The sequence below is a fragment of the Maylandia zebra genome, linkage group LG10 (genome assembly GCF_041146795.1).
Source record: "Maylandia zebra isolate NMK-2024a linkage group LG10, Mzebra_GT3a, whole genome shotgun sequence".
Lineage (NCBI taxonomy): Eukaryota > Metazoa > Chordata > Actinopteri > Cichliformes > Cichlidae > Maylandia > Maylandia zebra.
This window is the reverse complement of record NC_135176.1, coordinates 2131261-2153678: the sequence shown is the minus strand read 5'-3', so window position 1 is coordinate 2153678 and position 22418 is coordinate 2131261. Positions and strand designations below refer to the sequence as shown.

Below are 22418 nucleotides of genomic sequence, written 5' to 3'. Positions count from 1 at the left end.
AAGTCCATCTTTTCCCAACGTAACAGCATGGAGGATATATTAGCAAAAGACATGTGAGGGATCGTTCACGTTTCGGTCCTGCTCTGTAGTGCTCTTGAGCGCTGGAGAACGCACACACCACGCACAGATCGTGGACGGAGCTATTCCAAGGAAGACAAACGTTGCAAATTATGCAAATTATCTTTCAGATTTGAAAATTATACAAATGTAGAACAAATAAAGATGATCCAGACAGCTGACAACCAGTTCAGCGACTTGAGCTGTGCACAGGATTATCCCCATCAATCAACCGTCATCCCTGCAGAGGCTTTATGTGAGTATCTGGTGGAGTTTTACTGGGTGGAAGTGGGTATTTCCATTATTCTAACCAAGTATTTCTAAATACGATGTTGGTCAGAAGACTCGAGACTTTGGCCTCACGATATTAGTTCCAGAGAAGCTGAAACCCAGCTGCAGTAACCTTAGCTGGGCAAGCGTTGCCCCTGATCTCACAGCTAAAGCCTCCAGAGAATCTCCCGTCTATTAGCTCCTTATCCCTCCCTGCTTCAGCTCTAAAGACTTTAACAGCATTAGCTGCTTTAAGAGCGGTAACATCACACTCAGTGAAGCCTCTTTGCGTCTTCAGAGTTTCGAGGCACCTCTCAGCAAGGGGGGGTTCACCGTGCACATGTATGCGTATTGGACATTCCCCAGATGGGTGTTTAGGGCTCTGTGGGCCGACAGTGATGAATGCTCCCCTGCTGGCTCTCCAGGATTCTCTGTCATGTCAGCAGCTCTCTAAAGCCAGAGCTGCGAGGGGTGTCGGGTTGCAACGCTTGGACATCTCGCCCTGTGGAGGGTCTTGGACTGGAGCTGTTTTATTAGTCCTAGACTCCCAGGGGTGGCAGGCGAAGGGGAAACCAAACAGAAATAAAGCTGGTGGCTGGGGGGAGGTTTGGGGTGAGCGGGGCAACTATTCTGGCTGTGAGAGCGTGACATGTGTAATCTTTCAGTGAGAATACCACAGCCTGCTGATATCACTTCACAGTAACACAAACTGCTGCTTTAGCAAGCTGTGATTGAGCAAAAGGCCACAAGCAGTGGGAGGTGGGGGAGAGTTGTTAAGCCGCCTCTCTGAACATCTATATTTCATGGCTGTCTCATTTAGTTTATGAATTTTGTATTACAAGACGGGAAGCCAAAGCATGAGATGAGAAGCCAAGTGCGTACATAAATATAAATAGTGTGGCTGCGTGTGGCGTATGCGCGGGGAGGTCGTGGTGCGCGGCGCGTGTGGTTAACCGAGACATAAAACCTCGACTCCTCTTCTGAGAAAGACCGTCTGTGACTGTGATCCTCTGTGAAATGGTAGCAATCTCGGGTAATTGGGCTTCATAAGCCAATGAATGTTCGGAGCTCTTCTGACAGATGCAAAGCCATAGAAGATCAGCTGCCAGACCACAGCCAATAAGCACTTACACATGTTTACAGCATGACAAGCGTACAAGCGGCAAATGGGAGGAGGAAAACACACGAGCGACAGAAAGGAGCAGAGAGGCTCTCTGTCCCGTCTCCTACCTTTGCTAGCATCCGTCGGCACTGCACTGAAACTCTCTTTGTTGACACAATGTGCTCCGTCTCCTCTCTCCTGAGTCATAACGAAGACATTTACTAACAGAGAGCTGCAGCGAAAATATTCTTCCACCCACAGCAGGTCTGATTACAGCTGTTTCTGTAACGCTTTCAACTGCGTCTCGATCTCAGCGCTCAGAACGACAACATGGAAAATCTTTCCGTCTTAGACAAGCTCTCTGGGTCTAAAGTGTTAGGTCACCTTCCCCCTGAAACTGGCCCTCACCCTCTCCACCATCACCATCTTTATGTGCATATGAGGATGCAGCAGTGGGATCAGTGGCGGGACAGTGTCTCATTTCTAGCTCTCCTTTAGAGAGCAAATCTTTATATATCGCCGAGGGTGTGAGGTCAGGCTGAAGGGAACGTAATGGGAGAAGAGCCGGGTCAGGGACTCGATGACGGGCATGCTGGCACAGGTGACCAGCAGAAGGGATGGGTGGAAAGCTGGCCAAAGGGATAGACATCTCCTGCCAGGGGTCTGTGCGGGGCAGCTCTCAGGGGGACACTTGTTGCCGGCGGTTGACAGATCCTCTGCAGGCCTGGCTGTCATGTACTCCGGCTCACTGAGGCTTTGAAATAACAGTAGCGTGTAATGTGTCAGATCCATCCAGTCCGCAGCAATTGGTCAGTGCACACACTGTCACACTGGTGTAAATCTACACTGAGAGACGAGGCAGCTGTGGAGCCAACCAGACCGTTTGACCTCAGACATGTCCAGTGTATGCAAGCGAGCTGCTGGGATTTCTCACAGGGCTTCGTATCGCTGTAAGAAAATGTGACGTGGCCATTCCCCGAGGCGTATCGCGTGTCAGTGCTTCGCTTTCTCAGCCAGCCATGAAACGCCTCTGATTCCTTTACCGGTTAAACTTAAGCTGGGTGCATTTTGATTTACACAATACGTTCAAGGCTGGATAAACATCACATTGCTTGCCATTAGCTTTATCACTTTGCTGTTGCGACAGGACTTTTGCAGGAGTGCAGAATATTTGCTAACTTGATATTCGAGCATTTTTTGTTTTTGTCATGTAGCAGGTTGTTAAATGTAAGCCGTCTTTCCCCTTGAGGCTTTCCCATGGAGAAAAAAACGGGATGACTCTTTACATTATGGTGTGTGTGTGGTGCATAACCACAAACCACACACACGTTGTTTTCAGTCTTGGAGCCGATGGCTTGTTTTTCAGTCAACAGCATGAAATTAGCAGGGAGGACATTTCCTGCAGGTGAGTATACAGATGCTGTGAAACTATAGCAGGCCAAGCCATACAGGCTTTGCTATGTGGGACTAAAGCCCGGTTTAGATTCCTCTGTGGGGGAATCTTTTCCATTTCATGCACACTTCCCCACAGCTTCAGCATTCTCCCTCCAGGAATTTCCTGCACAGGAGGAATGACGGTAGAGAACAAGCCAATCACAGTAGTCGTGTGCTGACGCCATGTGCAGTTACACCCCACGCTGTACGCCGTGGGCTTTCAAGGAGGGGTTTGATTTCCAGCACAAACATGAATCCTCAGCAAAGGCCTGCTGTGAAACACAAACAGATTTATTTGTATCTTTTAAGTTAAATGTGGATGAAACTGTTTTCTATCCAGGAGCTGACATTATTTCAGTCTACAAAACTGGACGGGAATACTGACGTGTGTCAGCACAACTCGAGCATCTCGCAGCACGCCAGCTGGCACCGCGACACGTGTTTCTTGTCAGTCACCGTGGCAGCTTAGAGGAACAATAGACAATCAGAGCGGATAAACTTCAAACACAGACGTGCTTAAATCTCAATTACAGTCACATGCTGATAAAAACCCGGCTCATAAACAGCTTCCTCCCTCTCACACTCACACACATGACATGTCCACTGCCAGCCTGGTTGAGATGCACGGCTAGAGCGCTGGAGCTGCTCAGCGCTGGCCTGTCCTCCATGAAGACCTGTCAGTTTGTCAGCCAAGCATAGTGGACTATACTAAAGCAGCCCCTGGGGAAGGGGTGACTCCTAATTGTGCAGCTGCCTCTCTGAGGTGATGGACAGCTTTGGCTCCCGCTTTCTTATTTTCAAGACTCTGGAGTTGCACTAAGGGGTGCTGACACTCAGCTCATCTGCTGTGTCAAGTGCAGAAAAAGCCCTTTTCCTTCTCTTTTCTTCTCCCTCCCCCCTTCTCTCTGTAGCCAGGAGGTAGAGTATGAGCTGGCTTGCAGCAGTACGCAGAGTGACAGCTCGAGCTGACACGCTGACACCGCCATGATTTCACTGGGGAGAGAAGCATGGAAGGCTGGAAAGAGAAATCTGTCCCCAGAGAGTCATCAGTCTGGGCCTCTTTCACTCTCTTTCAGACGGGGCCAACTGGTTTTACACATGTCCACACTGCGCAGTCGGGCTGTTTGCAAGGACCCGACTCAGTAGAGCCGAGCTGTGCGTTAAAGCTATAGAAGGAAAACTCAGATAGGCAACAGCTTGAACACTTGGATCAAATGTCTAACGTTCTGGTGAAGCATCGATTGCACGCAGCCTCTTTTCTTACATTTTCACTGGCATTACACAAGCAGCTAATGTGTCTGTGCGAGCGCATGTGCGGGTGTGTCAAGTGCCGTCTCATTACCACCTCGCTCAGGTTTCACTGCAGTCAGTTTAGCGGGGCACCCGGGGCAGAAACGAAGCTGTTAATGGCTGCCCCTTCTCTCCTGTCCTCACGTAGCTGGGGAGTGCAGTGCGGCCTGCTGACGTGGTGGCAAACGTACAAGTTGCTCAGAAAATAAAAAGGAAGCAGCGCGTTTACGCCGGGCCTGAATTCTCACTTTCTCCTGAATCCTTTTTCTCCAGAAAATCAGTGCAGCAACATCAACAAACTATTCAAAATAATACCGCAAATTAGCCGAGAGCCGCTGGCGAGCTTCGGAGTGATGAGCTATGGCTGTTGGACTGCAGCGCTTGGCGAGGGAGGGTTAGTACAGGGGAGGCTGGTTGGGATTTGAACTGTTTATTTGAACTGTGCCGTCGTCCAAACAGTCAGCTGCCTCTCTACTTTCTCGTCAAGCCCCGGAGCTTAAGCTGGGATTTGCTGTTGGTGGGGAGAGAACAACTTGATATCCCCCTCTGGGCAGCGGCTGCCCTCAGCTTGGGTTACTTTGGGGGAACAATGCAGCCTCTGTCCACGGCCTCCTACTCAGCGAAGACATGGGCTCAGACAGGCTCGCTTGTGTCAGGCGAGGCCAGGGGATTCATACATCACAACACCACACGGCACACTGCCTGAATGCGGGGTTTAGAGCAAAAGCTTCCAAACATGGCGTCCCAGCTTTGCCTCTAAATGGCCCAGCAGAGCCCCCGTCTCAGCACGCTAAGAGCTAAACCAGACACGAAGCCCAACCCGGCGCAGCGGCCCGTTTGCTCTTGGCTTAAAAGGCCCCCCTTCTGGGATTTTGGTTTTTGTACAACAGTGTTTACAGTAAAACCTGACACGTGGAATAAGGAGAGGATGCTCGAGCCCTGAAATCAAATAGCTCCCTCCAGAAGCAGCTTAATCTGTAACAGATGGTGACGGTCCAACCGACGTTGATGGGTTTGGGCAGGCTTCTAAGAACAGTGGCCAAAAGCCAGCGAGGACGAACCAAAGAGAGGGTTTCAAAATGGAACAATGTGCAGTTTGTTATGCTTCTTTTATATCAAATGCACATGCCTTAAAATTTCATTTCCAGGATAGCAGCATGATTTTACACACACACACACACACACACACACACACACACACACACACACACACACACACACACACACACACCATCCACCCAGCTTAGAGTGCACCCAACACAAGGGGGAGATGTTGACCTGCCATCACTGTGCAGCACATGAATCTCTGCGGAGACGTAACCAACGCCGATGGCCGACGCCGTTTCTGGCCTGCATCACGTGTCACGATGTGGTTGTGTCCCGGTGCTTTAGATATGGAGCCGGCCACGATAGAAACAATAAAATCCTGGGACTTTGTTCCCTCCTGGTTCCCTGCTTTTTGTTGGTCTGTTTTTGGATGCAATCACACGTTACATCCAAAACCATCCAGACGTTTGTTGAGATGTGTGGCTCATTATTTTGTTATTTCTTATAGTAAAGGTTATTATTCTCTCACTCATCCACTGAAAAACACAAAAGAGCCAGAAATAAATAGGACGACTCAGCTGTGTGGAACAGGACAGCTGCAACACTGACGCGAAACATCTTTGCATTTCTAGGCAGGCGAAAGGTTACAGTGTCAGTTCCCATGTAGGTTTTCAGAGGGGTCTGCGGTTACGATGGCGTACGTTTAACACAGAAGCCTGCTGTAAAGTCTCAAGTATATTTTTGTGTCTGCGAGTCCACATAATGTTATTATTAGATGTTAAGTGCGAGGGTTTGTGCAAATGTCGACATGCACCAACTACGCCTGCACCACAGGCGGCCGACAAGAAAAGCAAATTCTAAAGCTTTGTTTATACTCACGGATGGTTGGAGACCCAACAGCCACAGAGTCATCCTGTTATACTTCTTTTGCATCAGCTGTAAGTCCACAGTGCGGCGCGCATGTGTAGTTAGTGCACTGTAATGTAAACTTTCCTTGGTCGAGTCTGCACGGTCACAAAACAATAGGCAGGCATGCAGAGGTGCGCCTGCACCCTCACGGACCCTCGCGCAGCCGCGGATGCGTAAAGTATAACTGAGGCTTAGCAGAAATGTTTGCTCGGCCGTCCGCATCCCCGTCTGCAACGGATTATTATCAAGGCTTTACAGCATGCCGTCTTTCGTAGTCAGTAGCCTGCATAAGGAATGAAATGTGGGCTGAAACAAATGAAAGGCGTGCAGTGTGTGCAGAGCACAAACACATGCAAAGGGATCTACAGAATGTCACTAACAAACCAGGATCCTGCTCTGTAGTCCTCTCTAATCTGCCCCGGGGCTCATCAGGGCTTTATTTCTGTACTGCATATTTATGTGAATCAGAGCGAGTGTGTGTGTGCGCGTGCGTGTGTGAGAAGGGTAAAACCCCTTCTCTTGTGGGAGCAATTAAAGCCTTGCTTCCATCAAACCTGATCAGAGTCTTTGTGCTCGTGCTCTCTCTTAGCCTTTCTGTCTTCACAAGCTGTTTACACTTTCACTTCTCCCTCTGTATGTTTTACAAGACTGGATCGGAGAGGAAAGAACTTAAAAACACAAAAACACACCATAGCAATAAGATGGCACCATAATCTCACTCTAAGCTTCTATATCCTGACTTCCTGCAGTGAGAGCACACAGATTACAGCCGTGGTCACTTATGTGATACAGGAGACACGATTACAGACACTTTTAGTACAGCCGGCCTTTCAAAATGTTCTACGACCCTTTGAGTCGTTATTCACCTCCTACTTTATCAGACTTTCTGTTGTTTTTGCTCTTTTTAAACAGACTAAATCCTCCACGCTGCTCAGAGCAACACCAACACTGCAGGAGTTAATCATTTCACAGTGGACAGTAAAATCTTGTGTTAATCCCATCTCCTTTTTAGAAACGTTGCTGCGTATTTCTGGGGGGGAAAAAATGCCTCAAGTAATTGAAAAGAACCTAAATCGGTTTGCTCCTGTCATCTCGGGGCCGCAGTTACTTCCAAAACACAAAGCAGAGGGCCTGATGGCTGCAGGGTGAAAACCTTGAGAAGGGAGACGGCTGTCAGACACACATGGTAGATCATGATAAAAGGTAGATCATCCCATGCAGAAATCCTTCTTTTATGCATGCACGCATGCGCTTACACACTCATATGCACATTCACCTCTAAGGCACCATGAGGCCTCATTAAGGCAGCCTGCTCTCTCTCTCCCTCTTTCGCAATGTCACCTCTGCCACAGGGACCAAAGACTGACACAGGCATAATTGGCCTGAACACACCAACAGCACGCTGGGAATGGCTGCGTCTTGATAAGTGGGATGTGTGTGCACACGTGGGGGGGTTTGACCCTGTTAATGCCGCACAGTTGGCAGGAGAGTGGCTCGTGTCACAACGGATCAGTGGATGCTGGTGACGGTGATGGGGGAGGACCTCTCCTGGGAACGGGACACTGGTGCCCTCCTATTCGCTTCTGCTACTTCCAGTGTCTCGATGACACAGAAAAAAACGACTTCAACTACACAACAAATTTTAAAAAATTGCAGCTACATGTTAAAATGACATATATAGACGATTCACATAAAGAATCTGCAACCTCATAGGAGGCAGACACAGAGCTTCTGTATGGTCTTCAAACCCACAGTCATGAATAAACTGAGCATGCTCACAAAATTCCTTCCACCTTATGGCAACAAATGCCAAAATGTTACCTTAGACACCTGAGACAAACACACATGTACAGTAGGAGCCACTCACCATTCAGCTTCTAACCCGCCACATATCTCAGTGTGGCGGACGTGGCGGGGGAGGGCGGCAGGAAAACTAAAGCCTTTCACTTTGATCTCTGGAGTTCAGCCCATTTAAATGTTTGTGTTTGAGATGTAGACCTTTAATTTTGGCCTGATGGGTTCCAGGCTCTCTGGGTTTAGCGTGGCATGTCGGATATGGGAGTGTTTACACAGTCTCCCTCCAGCTCTCCCGGTGCTGAAATAAGTGCATTAAGATGGATGGATTTACTTAGTCTCTAACCTCAGGGACTCGGGGAACAAACTCTGAATGACCTCTTTGTGTTGCAGGAGGGCACCGAAGGAGACTGGCCCACACTGCTGACTGTGTTTCTTCAGTGTCAACAGACCCACTTACAGCACGTCCTTAAAACCGATCCTCAGTCAACAAACTTGTACCGATGGTGCTACAGCCGTGGTCCCCGCCAGCTACAGCCAAAAAATCCACAATAAGACAAGATTGCATAGGGTGACTGCGACAGGCAGACTTGTCATCCTTCAAGCAGTTAATGCCAAACAAATACTTCCAATAAAAACTGTGCGTACACTTATATTAGAAGAGGAAGCAAGGCAGAACCAAGACTCGTTTCAACCAAACTATAACGTCTGGAAAAGCTTTTCTTCATAGCTGCAATCAGGACTAATGAGCTGTGATCAATACAAACATTTACATGGGATTTGAAAATATGTCCAGCTGGAAATGACTACATTTTTCATTTTTCCATGGGGACTTGGGCAATTGTTTGCATCTGCAAGGCACTAAATCAACCAGTGCTTCCTTTGATTTGTTAACCTTTGTTTGGCCGTGTCAGTAGATGAGGCATGGCTGAAGTGGCTGCTTTCATGGCCACATTGTAAGATGCAGCCTGGGTGATTGGTTGTTGCGTCCTTGGGCAAGACACTTCACCCGTTGCCTACTGGTGGTGGTCAGAGGGCCCGGTGGCGCCAGTGTCCGGCAGCCTCGCCTCTGTCAGTGCGCCCCAGGGTGGCTGTGGCTACAATGTAGCTGCCATCACCAGTGTGTGAATGGGTGGATGACTGGATGTGTAAAGCGCTTTGGGGTCCTTAGGGACTAGTAAAGCGCTATATAAATACAAGCCATTTACCATTTACCATTGTAGCTGTACTCGCTGAGGGGAGGGAGCTTCCCTCTGTGCAGCACAGGATATTGAGCTTCCTTTTTAGCCCTTCCAGCTGTGCATTAAACGCTCCTGGCTGGGTGATGGGTTACCAACAGGAGCAGAGATCACAGGTGAAACGCCTTCAGTCCGTTTCACTTGTGCATCCCTCAGAGTTAAATCTTTCAGAGTGCCATATTATTTCTCCAAACAGGCATGCTTATTAAATATCAAAAGAGAGCTCTGATTTGAATTACAGTTGTGTCTGAGCCAAAGCAGGAACAATGCTTTAGTCTAGAGGGATCGGGCAGCAACCTCTCGGTGACCTCGCGCCCCCCGGCAGAGAAAGAGCTCATCCTCGACTGCGGCTGTTTCTCAGAATGCACAAAAGGCCAACGGTGGTCAGGTCATCTTTCCACTGCGCATCAGGTCAAGTTCCAGAGGCAGCCCTGCTTTCTGGACACCAAAATCCACACAGACGGCAGAGGTCAGCGTGAGGGCGGTGCAGGCAGCCCGGGGCAGTAAACCAACACTGGCGCTGCAAAAGGCCAACCTTCTCTTTCCAGTCGAGTGAATGAGTTAGGGAGCTGCCTGGGTGATTTGTGGCATGATTGTTGCTCTCTATATCACTTGAGATTACAGCAGGTGGTGGCCCACAGCCTAGAAGTACACACAGCTATATCACCAGTCCTCCTCTCAGGAAACGCCGAGAGAATGAGGCAGGGAGAAAAACAAGCCCTCAGCTGCCTCCCACACAGCAGTAATATGCTCACAGGCAATTCTGCTGCCAGCAGAGCTCTCTATGACAATCCAGGGAGCTCTTCAGCTCTGATATCTGCCACAAAAGTTCACCTCCGCTTCTCTCTTTCCACTATTTTTTTAAACAATGCCATCAGCGCTGCAAATTACACCTTCCACATCGCACATTATTCTCTCCCCCGGTGACAGACGTACTCAAGCCTGACACACTTCACTAGCGCCGCTCTTCACAGTGGCGTCAGCCCCGGGTCTCGCTGTAGCACCGCTTCATTTTCACATTAACTCCAGTAAAGCGTGGTGAAATCAGCGTTGTGCTGAGGGGGGGAAACTGAGAATCACTCCACTGTGCACTTCAATTCACCCCCGCACTGAACTTGGTCTCACATCGCAGACGCAGCTGCAGGAGATATCTCACGAGGGACGAGCTTCTCCAATATATCTACCAGATGAAATTTTTGGGAAAAAAAGGAAAAGAAAAAGGGGAGAGCTGCTCTGCTGCACCCTTAAGTGAAAGGCCGCGATGAAGTCATTGCTGACACTAACGGTATTTTAAAGGAGACACAGGTGAGAGCCAAATACATTTCTTTATTACGGCGCGTTTAATATCAGATTTTTTTACACTTCCAACAGGAAACGCAGATTCTGTTCTCAGTAGATTTGAACAATTCACCCACGAGAACATTCTCAGGCCACCTGATTAAAATGGGACTGCGGACCTTTTTAAATGTCATCCAGCACTGCTTTAATCTGGCTGCCGGCTGCACTCGGCAAACAAGGCAGTGCGAGCTCAGGCTGGGCTCTCCGATGACAAACTTAGCCGCGTTTCTCTGACAGGCTGTCGATTGACGGTATCATAAAAGATGGGAATGTAACCAAGTGACAAGATATCATTGCCCTGGGAGACAGCTTTAATCATGTGATAGATCTGTCTGCAGACCTTTGTGGTGACACGCTGTGCTGCTTTGTCATCATCAGTATGTGTTCAAGCCAGTACTTCAATCCACTCCCTGGACAGCAGTCAGAGGTTTAATAAAACTCTGCTTTCCACCCACGGCACCTTGGAAGCAGCTTAGACTTTACAAAAGTTGTTTATTTCACTGGCGGCTGCTGCTTTCTCGCTGCGGCCAATCCTCCTGCAGAGCACACCAATCAGGTTAGCCGACACCTGCAGGTGCACTGACGACCGTGGTAATTAGAGACAACAGTTAATGAAATCCATTCATGAGCAGAAGTGCGCCCAGGACGAGGAGAACCGCAGAGAGCGACGTACAGCTGACGCCGACAGCCTCGAGGTGAAGCCGCACGAAGAGGGAAGAAAATAAATCAACGTCTGAAAACACAAAAGACGCATTTTCATCAGTTGGATTTTCTTTTCAAAATGCAGCGTATGCCTCAGGCTTTAGAGGGAACACAGAAAATACACTGTAATTATCGAGTAGGTGAGAAGGCTGTTAGATTAAAAGATGAGGGACCAGCACTGAGCCTTCAAAGAGACCCGAGCTCGCCCTGGGCTGATTTCCAGTCTTGCGGCAGTAGAAGGAAAACACACACACACACACACACACACACACACACACACACACACACACACACACACACACACACAAACACCAGCCAAAAGTCAGTCATTACCAAAGCTGCACATCAGCAGAAGAATTACAATGGCCTTTTTTTCCACTTTGTTATTTGAAGGATTATTAGCTTTATTCCAATGAGTCACAAGATTATTAACAACCTCAAAACGAACATTCGGTGCATAAACTGCACAGAAACGCTGTAACAACACTGTGTCACAGAAACGCTGTAACAACACTGTGTCACAGAAACGCTGTAACAACACTGTAACAACACTGTGTCACTGAAACGCTGTAACAACACTGTAACAACACTGTGTCACAGAAACGCTGTAACAACACTGTAACAACACTGTGTCACTGAAACGCTGTAACAACACTGTAACAACACTGTGTCACAGAAACACTGTAACAACACTGTGTCACAGAAACACCGTAACAACACTGTAACAACACTGTGTCACAGAAACACCGTAACAACACTGTAACAACACTGTGTCACAGAAACACCGTAACAACACTGTAACAACACTGTGTCACAGAAACACCGTAACAACACTGTAACAACACTGTAACAACACTGTGCCACAGAAACACTGTAACAACACTGTGTCACAGAAACGCTGTAACAACACTGTAACAACACTGGTCACAGAAGCACCGTAACAACACTGTAACAACACTGTGTCACAGAAACACCGTAACAACACTGTAACAACACTGTAACAACACTGTAACAACACTGTGTCACAGAAACACTGTAACAACACTGTGTCACTGAAACGCTGTAACAACACTGTAACAACACTGTGTCACAGAAACGCTGTAACAACACTGTAACAACACTGTGTCACAGAAACGCTGTAACAACACTGTAACAACACTGTGTCACTGAAACGCTGTAACAACACTGTAACAACACTGTGTCACTGAAACGCTGTAACAACACTGTGTCACTGAAACGCTGTAACAACACTGTAACAACACTGTGTCACAGAAACACTGTAACAACACTGTGTCACAGAAACACTGTAACAACACTGTGTCACAGAAACACTGTAACAACACTGTGTCACAGAAACACTGTAACAACACTGTGTCACAGAAACACCGTAACAACACTGTGTCACAGAAACACCGTAACAACACTGTAACAACACTGTGTCACAGAAACACCGTAACAACACTGTAACAACACTGTAACAACACTGTGCCACAGAAACACTGTAACAACACTGTGTCACAGAAACGCTGTAACAACACTGTAACAACACTGTGTCACAGAAACGCTGTAACAACACTGTAACAACACTGTAACAACACTGTGTCACAGAAACACCGTAACAACACTGTAACAACACTGGTCACAGAAGCACCGTAACAACACTGTAACAACACTGTGTCACAGAAACACTGTAACAACACTGTGTCACAGAAACGCTGTAACAACACTGTGTCACAGAAACACCGTAACAACACTGTGTCACAGAAACACCGTAACAACACTGTAACAACACTGTGTCACAGAAACACCGTAACAACACTGTGTCACAGAAACACCGTAACAACACTGTAACAACACTGTGTCACAGAAACACCGTAACAACACTGTAACAACACTGTGTCACAGAAACAGCAAGCTAGTAGAAAATCAGCATAAAGGGATTTTTTTCACTTCGTGATCTGCTGTGGAGTTTAAAATCTACAATATGTTTGATATGTTCACGTATTGAATATTCGAGTAGAATAAACATGTTATGAACCATTTCTTCACTGAGGAGCTTCGTGACAAATAAGGCCTTGCTTTGCTTTATGATGAACTGGTTGGCCTTTAGGGGTTACGCCCGACTTTGTCCAAAAGTGCAAAAAGAAATATGATGTATGAAGAAAGCGCACCAACTGTCAAACAAATGGAGACTTTTTGCACCTGCCTTTGAGCAAATATTGACACTCATCATCCCACAAACGAGTACTCTCTCGCTCTCTCACACAGAGCTGTTGCCTGTCCAGAGGTTTGCTGCATTAGCGTGCTGGTAATCCCCTCCAACAAAAACCCACCCGACTCTTTTAATCTCAACACTACCCTCAATAAAAATACCAGTGGTCTCTGCTCTCTCTGCACCTGGATTCTTTTACTCGTCTTTTGCAATTGTCTCAGGCATTAGCATATGGCAGGACTGGATGACAGGGGACTGAGGTGGTAAAAGAGAAGAAAAGAGGGCATATTTAAATGGAAATAGGGGCCAAGAGAGTGGGCTATCATGGAGCAGAGAGAAAGCAGATTTTGTGTACTGTTTCCCCAGTCAGATCCTTTCATGGTAGGGGAGAGAGGGTGGCCCTCTGTTGATTTAGGCTGCACAAAGGAGGCCTTAATCCTTTCAAGGGAACCAAATCAGTCCGCAGAGAAGCTTCTTGTCAAGCACGGCCATTGAACACTCCAATGGATGCCACAAATCAAGACCGGGAGGGAATCAAAGGCCAGAATATGGGAAGTGTGTATGGAGGTCTGGAACAAGAATTAAGGGTGGGGGGTTGGGGCTACAAGGACCTATCCCAACTATCTCACCCATTTCTACCAAAGCCCCGAAGGGGTCATAACCTTGGTCTCTTAGCCTCCCTCTCGCCCCGCGTGGTAACTCCCCTCCATTACAGAGGAATGTCCTTTCATGGGGGCACCTCCATTATCCCTGAGCCAGAGAAAATGGGGCTGCTTTTAACAGCAAATTAGTGACTTGATAATGAGGTCACATGTGGTGTTGGCACACTGAGGCCATAAACAGATGCCTTTCCAGCATTAGTACATCCTCATCCTGCTCTGGCTTCAGCAAGGGTCCCGGTGCATTTCAGCACATTTGAAACAAAGGCTCACCAAAACGCTCACACAGCCTCACAGCGTCACACACCGACACAGAGAAATATTTTCACATTAGACGATAACTGTTTGACTCATCGTGTACGGCGACGTTACATACAGATGCACCCTGGGTAAACTGCTATTGTTTGAAATTCTCACAAATAGGAAATATGTGAAATATGAAGAGAACACCGCACGGAGACAAAGTACACAAATGTCAACGTGGCGATATCTGCAGAAACTGCAATGGTGACAACACATCATAGGAACAGAAATGCATACCTTTAACTGCAGCTGTGCTGAAAAATTTCTCGGAGCTGGCATCGGAGACCTGGAAAAAAAGAGATGAAAACATCACATTCAGCATAGAGTTAAAATTCCCCAGGATGACACTGGAACAAAGCGACTTTGGTTCTTTTCTCCTCCACCAAACTTTGCAGACTAACTCCTTTATGACATTTTTAGAGATGATGTACAGCAATGCCTGTGCTCACCGAGAGAACAAAACACACATGACACTCACAGCAGTCACTAAAACATAAAGCAAACTCTGGTCTTAAATTAGCAGAAGTTTTTTTTTTTTTAATATACAATTCTGGAAATGTGTTGCTGGGCTGTGTGCTCCAGTTTTACTGGCACGCATGCAGTCATTGTCAGGGCACGTGTGTGCATGCCGCTTTCCCCAAATCCCGTCCATAATTATCAGGACAGCCTGAGTATCGTGATCAAAACCAACACTGGGCATCAGACTGAAACAAAACAAGTGGGACTTCTTATTCTGGCCACTTGATGGCACTGTTGCTCCGTGCCAATTTGTTTTTAAAGCCTCACGATTCCTCCAAACGTCTCGGGCAGCAGCGCTCCGACACCATCAGCGTGCTAGAATAACATGTGCGGTGATGGGATTTAATCCTGAATTAGACAACAAAAGCCACGCGTAGTTTTTAAAACAGGTCACGCTTAAACTATATTTCAAACACTGATTTTGACACATTTCACATCACCACAAAATGCCACAAAACGCACGCAGTGAAGACAGGAAAGAAACGGAACAACACCCGTTGAGCCCCATGTGAAGACGGACTGACAGCTTTCTCTGAATAAAACCAATTTCTAATAACTGGCTTTGTGGACTCACTCGCTTTGGTTTAATGCTAAAAATGTGAATTCCGGAAGATTACATTTTAAGAGCAGTGCTTTGTTTTCTTCTTGACATATTCGAAATCTGCTGCCAGTCACAGCTTAGTTATGCGCACTTGTGTCTTTTATTTTCACCTTAAGCACGGCAATAAATTCAAAATAATAGGAAATGCTGCTCGTGAGAAAGACATTTTTTATTATTAAAATCATACACTTGTGTTTTTCACTAATGCAGGATGTAAACAATGAAAGCTGCAGGATAAATGGCAACACACAGACCGTTTTCTTTGCACGCTTTAAAAAAAAGTCTCCCTCACGTTATTTTGCACATTACCACACACAATGACAAACACGTCGTGGATTAAGAAGCGGCTCCGAGCCAGCGCGCATACCTTCGATGTGGCAAGGGTAGCAAGGAGTCAGGATATTACTTTTCTCGGTCTGGTAAATATGGCCTCGTCTCACATTCTGCTTTTCAAATAGTATAATCCATACAAGAGGCAGCGAAGTCTACTCCGTTTAAACTGAAGACAGCCATGCGAAAAGAGAAGAAGCCTTTCCAAGAAAAAAAATCCAAAGCCGTTCACAAAGCTACTGCGCCTTTTGGACAAAGAGAACCATGTGTCTCGCCACGGAGAGCTTTTGCATCAGCAATGAGACGAGAAGGGAGAAAAAATCCTTTGATCCACCTTCCTTTCCTGCTCGGGACTCAGTGTGTGTGCGTGTGTGATTTTTTCACGTATATTCTCCTGTCGGAAATATCCGTGAGAGGTAACAAACACGATCCTGGAGGGTTTGTGAGTCGGTGCGCAGAAAGGGGCTGCGTCCGATGGAGCAAACCAATCCAACAAAGCGCACGGCCACTTTTCTCCGTGGAGACAGAAACGCAGGGAAATCACACGAGCAGTGAGCAAAAATTCACTAGGTATAGACCCACTGTCGCGCTGGGTGCTCTGACAGATTCCGATCGTGGGCACGCTACAGCCTCTCCCCGTCCGCTCCTAAGCACCAGACAAACTCCCATTCATCCAGCAACTGCCTGCTTGTGTGCTGCTGCCTTAACGGTCGGGTCCTCCCACTTCCTGATTTCTAGGCGGTCTTGGATTCAACCACAGTAGTCCTCCTTCACAAGATAAACACACTTGTGTTTTTTGGGGGCTTCCGAAAAAGCTTGAACCTTGATTGCAGAAGTGCACATCGGCGCATTTACCTTTTGCGTAAATGGCGCGCAAAAGCTTAGACGGCAGCGCACCACAGAAAGATAAGGAGGTAGGGAGAGAGAGAGAGAGAGAGAGAGAGAGAGGGAACAAGAGGGAAGAAGAGAAAGGCGAGAGGGAGGGGAGAGCCAGGGCAGAAAGATAGTCTGTCACTCTGTACAGAGCAAGATGATGTCAGCCGCTAATGAATTCCCCAGTAGGGTGCTGCTACCGGGAGGGGAGGAAAAACAAAACGCTCCTTTATGAGCAGCAAGCACCTCCTCGAAGCCCACAGGCGCTGTCTTCCTGTTGAATCAACTCCCACTCCACTGGCCTGAAGGGAGGTCAACTGGTAATATAAAAAGCACTTTGGGTCATTCAGCCTCCAATTTGAGTGCTGAGCTCTCCGTGGTCCACCCCGACCAGAAAGCTAACTAGCTTCCAGCCCTGAAACTACAGGAAGAAGCCGTGCCCACTGACTGTATGAGGCTCCAAGGCTATGTGAGGTTATTTGTTTGGCTGTCCAGGATAACAGAACATTGCACCTTCTAGTTGTTTCCATGTCTTGGTATGACAGCATGTGTATTCTGAAAGCATCATATTGATTTAGAGGAAGGGTTCCCACTTCTGATCTGAGAAGCAATGGCGCTCATCCTTTTTTGCCAAAATCACACCAAATGAATCCGGACGGAAAGAAAATCCTCTTAATAGTGCGAGCGTTGCATCCTATGGCTTGTCTAATGAGCACTAACCCACTGGCTGGGAGGTCAGTGGATGTACAATAGAGCCACATTGCACAAGCTTTTGCTGCCAGCTCAGCCCGAGCAACCACAGAGCAGAAAACAGACTTAGCTCATAGCTGAGATGCTAATCCGTCCCTTGGTAACGGAGAGACGGAGGATCTGTTGGCTGGCTGGGATAGGCCATACAAACATCAAGTCATGGGAAATGGGATATACAGTGGCCTGAGATTTACAACGGCAAAACAAATCCTCACGTTGAGCTAACACAACAGCATTCCTCCAAACTGGAGTCAGATTCCCAGTCTGATTAAGCAGAACATTTCACATTTAGCAGAAGAAAAAGAAGTAAACACACACTTTGTGGGGATGTTTCTGGACACGGAACAAAGAATGTGAAGTACCATCAGGCAATGGGAGGGAGGTGACTGGGAAAAGTCCAGCCACTTGGTTCAGCTACAGAGGACAAATGCTCGGTCACAGAGGGCCTGGGAGAAAGACCAGACCATGTGTTCATCAAGTTAGAGGCTGCTGTTAAGCATCCTTGTGTATGCATTGTGCGCTGAACAGCTTTAACTAATGAAATAATAAACGTCTTGATTGCTGCTGCTCATAGGCTGGGAAAACATCTTTGATCGCTACGGTGAAATGATGTCGCTGTACGCCGCACACCCACGAGCTCTGTGTGGTTACATGTAATCAGATCACATGGATTCTTATGTTTAAAGCGGTGATTGTGAGGAAACATCAAGAGCGTTTTGTGGTTTGGCTTCGTGATATGTATTTATGTGACTGCCACTGACAGAAAATGGCTACCAGTCCTTTTCACAGGCCTGTGCGATGCAGCAGCAGCAGCTACGAACAAGCTGTTGTTCTCCATTCGAAATGGTCATTATCAGATGTGAGAGCGACCGCAAGTCTGTGATTACAGCCCCGCTGCCAAACAATCGCCCGGATCTCACATTATTTTTAATTCAAATGAAATGGACAGAGACAAACACACATTCAAATGAGAACTCTGCACAATTTCACATGAAAAAAAATCTTCTGTGCAAGAGAATGAAGCACCGAGATCAAACGCAATGTCTGGATGAATGCTATGTATCTCAGTAATTGCTGTCTGGGCATGCAAGTTCTATCTATAGAGCATCAGCTTCAGCACTGACATTTTGTCATCTTTTATTCTGTTTTTTGGACGCTGATTCTCCACTTCAAAGAAGCCATGAACATGTTTGTCTCCCCCGCAAGCGTGGTTTAATTTTACAGGAACTCTCCTAGATTACAATCACAAGGGACTGGTTTGCCTTTATGAGCCTTCCTGCCATTACGCCAAACTACCCTCATTTAAAATATTACCGATAAGTGTAAGATGAGTGCTGCCAATGTAATATGTTAAAAGCTCTTACTACATTTGCCTGTTGGCTCCAAACTCTGTTGTTGCTTTGCAGTGCTCGTGCATTCAACCTGACACTGAACAGAGTCATCATCGTCATCATCAGAGGTGAACAGCATTCAGGTAGGTGGGTATTTCAGAAGCAGTTTCACCACACACTGAAACCTCTGTCAGAACGCTGGAACCCTTTGGTGTAACTGTGTGTGTGCAGTCACGTGAAACTGAACCTTTTATGCATTGCTGTGTAAAACTAAATACACACACGCTGCCTCCAAACGGATTTCAGAGGGTAAACTGAAGCCAGGTGCTGACACTGTATAAGCACAAGTTTTGGAAGCTTGCTAGTCTGGAGCACGGAGGAACGACATTAGCAATGATCTTAAGGAAGCACCTGGTATAGCCCGACTCGAGCCCATCAGTCAACACTGACAGAGATTACTCACCAGCAGAAAACATTCAAGACTCCTCTGTGCACCAAAGTGTGGTTGCACCTTAAGAAATAAATGTGTAAACGAATGCCTGCAACCAGTTGTCCTAACATTCCTCCACAAACATGTGAGAAACTGATAAAGTCATCCAGGTGGTCCTAAAAGCCACTGGATCAGGTGGAAGCTCACACTCTCTGAACAGAATACCAGAATGGGAGTGAGCACCAGGTACAACCGAGTGTCTGTGGTGAGCCTGCACTGAAGTTCCTCGTTAAATAAGAACAAAGTCTAACTTTTGGACCAAATTAGAAACAAATAAAATCCCAGACGTTTTGCAAATACTGTGTAATCTGAATTTTAATGTAAGAATTACTGATGACATTTTCTGTTCTTCCTACAGGGAAGCTGATTTTGGCATTCTGGTGTATGCTGATTGGTTAGTCAAACATTTATTATATACTTGTTGCCGTATAGTCCGGCTGTCTGAGATCATCAGTGTGGGCGTTTCTAGAAATGTTCTGCTGAACAGCCGACGGCGCACGATGATATTATTATTTACATAAAAGGATGTACTGAAAAAAGTAACTCCTCACGACGGCTCCGTGAATACGTTTCACTGCAAAGAAGAAAGGTTAATAACAAGCAGGGTGAAACCCGCTGTCACACAGGATGTTTAGATCTCGCCTCACTCAAGTGATGAACAACAACATTTAAGACGTGATTTATTCTGCAGCTGTGTACTGCACGACATAATATTTACATTCTAAATAAACTTGCTTTATTCCAACAGCTTATAAAATAAAAGGAGTAAATAGTAGGCCGACCCTGAGCCAAGCAGGGAGCGGTGGGGCGGTGTTGCCCCCGCTTTTTTAAAATTTCGCCTCATAGATATGAGTAACGCATTATCAACAACACTACTCATTTCTCAAAGAAAAATTTGTGAAGGTTAAACAACTGAAACTTTACACAAAGAAACACAACCACTGCTCACACCCCAGCGGCTCAAACACCGGGCCTCAGGAGGGAGCTCTGCAACAACAAAGCCAGCCCAGCCCACTTCCTGCCTTTTACACGCACCGCTGAGGTGGAAGAACAGCGTAATATTCCCGTCTGGAACATGGTGCGTTAAGGGGCTCGTGTTAGCGCTGATGCTGTACTCAGCAAGTTTAATATTGATACTTTTTATATTAGCATGCTAATATTTGCTAATTAGGAAAGGGGAAAAAATACAGGTAATTGGAAACTCATTAGCCCGCAGGTATTTGTTCATGAACCAAAGTATCGGGAAATTAAAATGTTAGTTTGTTGCTACTGGTGGATGAAAAGATATTATATTCCATCCTGAGGGGAACATCATTGCAAGCCGTCCAACAATATTTCAGGGGACTGACTGGTGAACAATGTGGAGCTAAAAATAAGTAATAATTCCACCTTAAAGAAAAGGTTGGAACCATAGTCGTTACACAACCACCACTTGATTGGCAGGTGGCTGAGTTTCTGGAGCTATTGGACTTATCGAAATAATACCTGATTAAAACCTGTTCGGTGTTACAAGGATTACTTTTAAATAAATCCCTGCCTTCAGAGGAAAGGGTGGGATTAGATCACACCCTCCTTGTTGCTTAAGTTCAGAAACATGGAAATGTAGCGCACCTCTAAGAGCTGTGAAATATTTCTAATTGCACAAACCCACACACTTACACATGCCAGCACTGCTTCTCACAGACTTTGGAGGGTGGAGAGAGGGCGGTTCATTTTTTTAATATACAAAATGTTATTGTTTTATATATTTATTTATTTTTATTTTTTTACAGTCATTACATCCGACCTTATCTCCCCGAGCCTGCACTGGTTTGTCATTGACAACCGGCTCTAATCTCTCCCCCCTCCTGACAAGCAGCACTGACAGGCCCTTTCTTTCCAATTCCTCAGACACACAGCCAGACATAAATTAATCTGTCACTCATTGCTAATATTAATGTGGGGATGGCACAGGGCTGCAAGCACACAAAAGACAAACGCGTCCAACATTAAAAACCACTACACAGAATGGGACACCACAGCACTGCCGGAGTGGCAAAAGCCTTTGGAAAAGCTGACAGTCTTATCTGCTGAAATGCATCAATAAAAAAAAACAGAGAGATTTGAGAACTTTTGAGCTCACATCTTCATTTCCATGGAATTGCTTTTCAGTGTTAAACTTGTAACTAAAAATGCTAAAAACGAATCTCCACTTTGCATCTCTGTCCCGCCCTGTTCAAACAGCATGGCATGCTGGGAACATTAAGGCAGACTGGTCGACACAGGAATGAAAGCAGCTATCTGATTCGATGACGAAACCCCTAAAAGCAGACGCTCTGTGTTATAATAAAGATTCCAGAGCCGAGAGATACGACTCTCACATCATGCCGGCCAGTTAAGCAGCAGAAAAGTATTTCTTCCGGTTGTTAAAAGTCTGCAGAGACCATGTTATCTGCTTATCTGTATCTGCTTATCTCCCCATGGTCTGTGAAAGCAGGCCGGGGCCGCAGGAGTTCAAAATAAATGGCCTGATCAATGGCAGACATTATCTGGATCTGGTAGGCAATAATCAGATCCAGTTGACATCGCAGCCGCAGAAAGAACCGGCCTGTCAGCGGGAACAAGCCTACTGTGCTCGCTATCGGTCTAATGTCGCCGCCGTGGGACTCGCTTTGGAAAACAATGCAGACAAGAAAATTGGTTTAACCTTTCCTGCCTCCAATGCTTTGGTTACATCCAGATTGTAGCCTCCCCCCCCCCCCGTACTCTGCCCAGTCAGAAGAAAAATGGGAGACCTTTTTGGCTAAATTACAGACGTCGCTGTGGAATGTGGTCTGTGGGCAGCAAAGCCGGTGATAATTTCAGAGCGATCACTCCTGTCCCTTCTAGCAGACATTTTCATGTAATGTCAGGATAATTACTAAATCTGCACGTGTGTTTTTTGGCGCTGACGCTTAATGTTCATATGGAGATTTAATGGACTAAGAAAATGATGGCTGGGGAAATCGGAATTTTAATGCACCGAATTCTGAGAAATTATTGGTTTGTGCTGTTTGCTTTCATCTCGACATCATGTTAGGCCTTCAGTGCATCTCTGAAGTATTACTTTTCGCCTGAAACGACGGCATAAACAAGATTTAGTGCTGCTTGACATACAAATTCATTAATTATTGTACTCGTAACTTCACCG

The 22418-nt window shown here is 46.5% G+C and overlaps 1 protein-coding gene across 16 annotated transcripts in view; it reads right to left on the bottom strand.

The window, feature by feature from the left end:
• auts2a (activator of transcription and developmental regulator AUTS2 a) overlaps window positions 1-22418 on the bottom strand; it is a 342595-nt gene that overhangs the window by 24010 nt on the left and 296167 nt on the right. For 15 of the 16 annotated variants that reach the window (XM_076888884.1, XM_076888889.1, XM_024804007.2 and 12 more), the window contains one exon: window positions 14593-14641. In XM_076888884.1, the coding sequence (XP_076744999.1) occupies window positions 14593-14641 (49 nt within the window). Of the gene's footprint in view, window positions 1-1557; window positions 2221-14592; window positions 14642-22418 lie in introns of those variants that run through there. The other variant, XM_024804006.2, reaches the window with a different exon arrangement.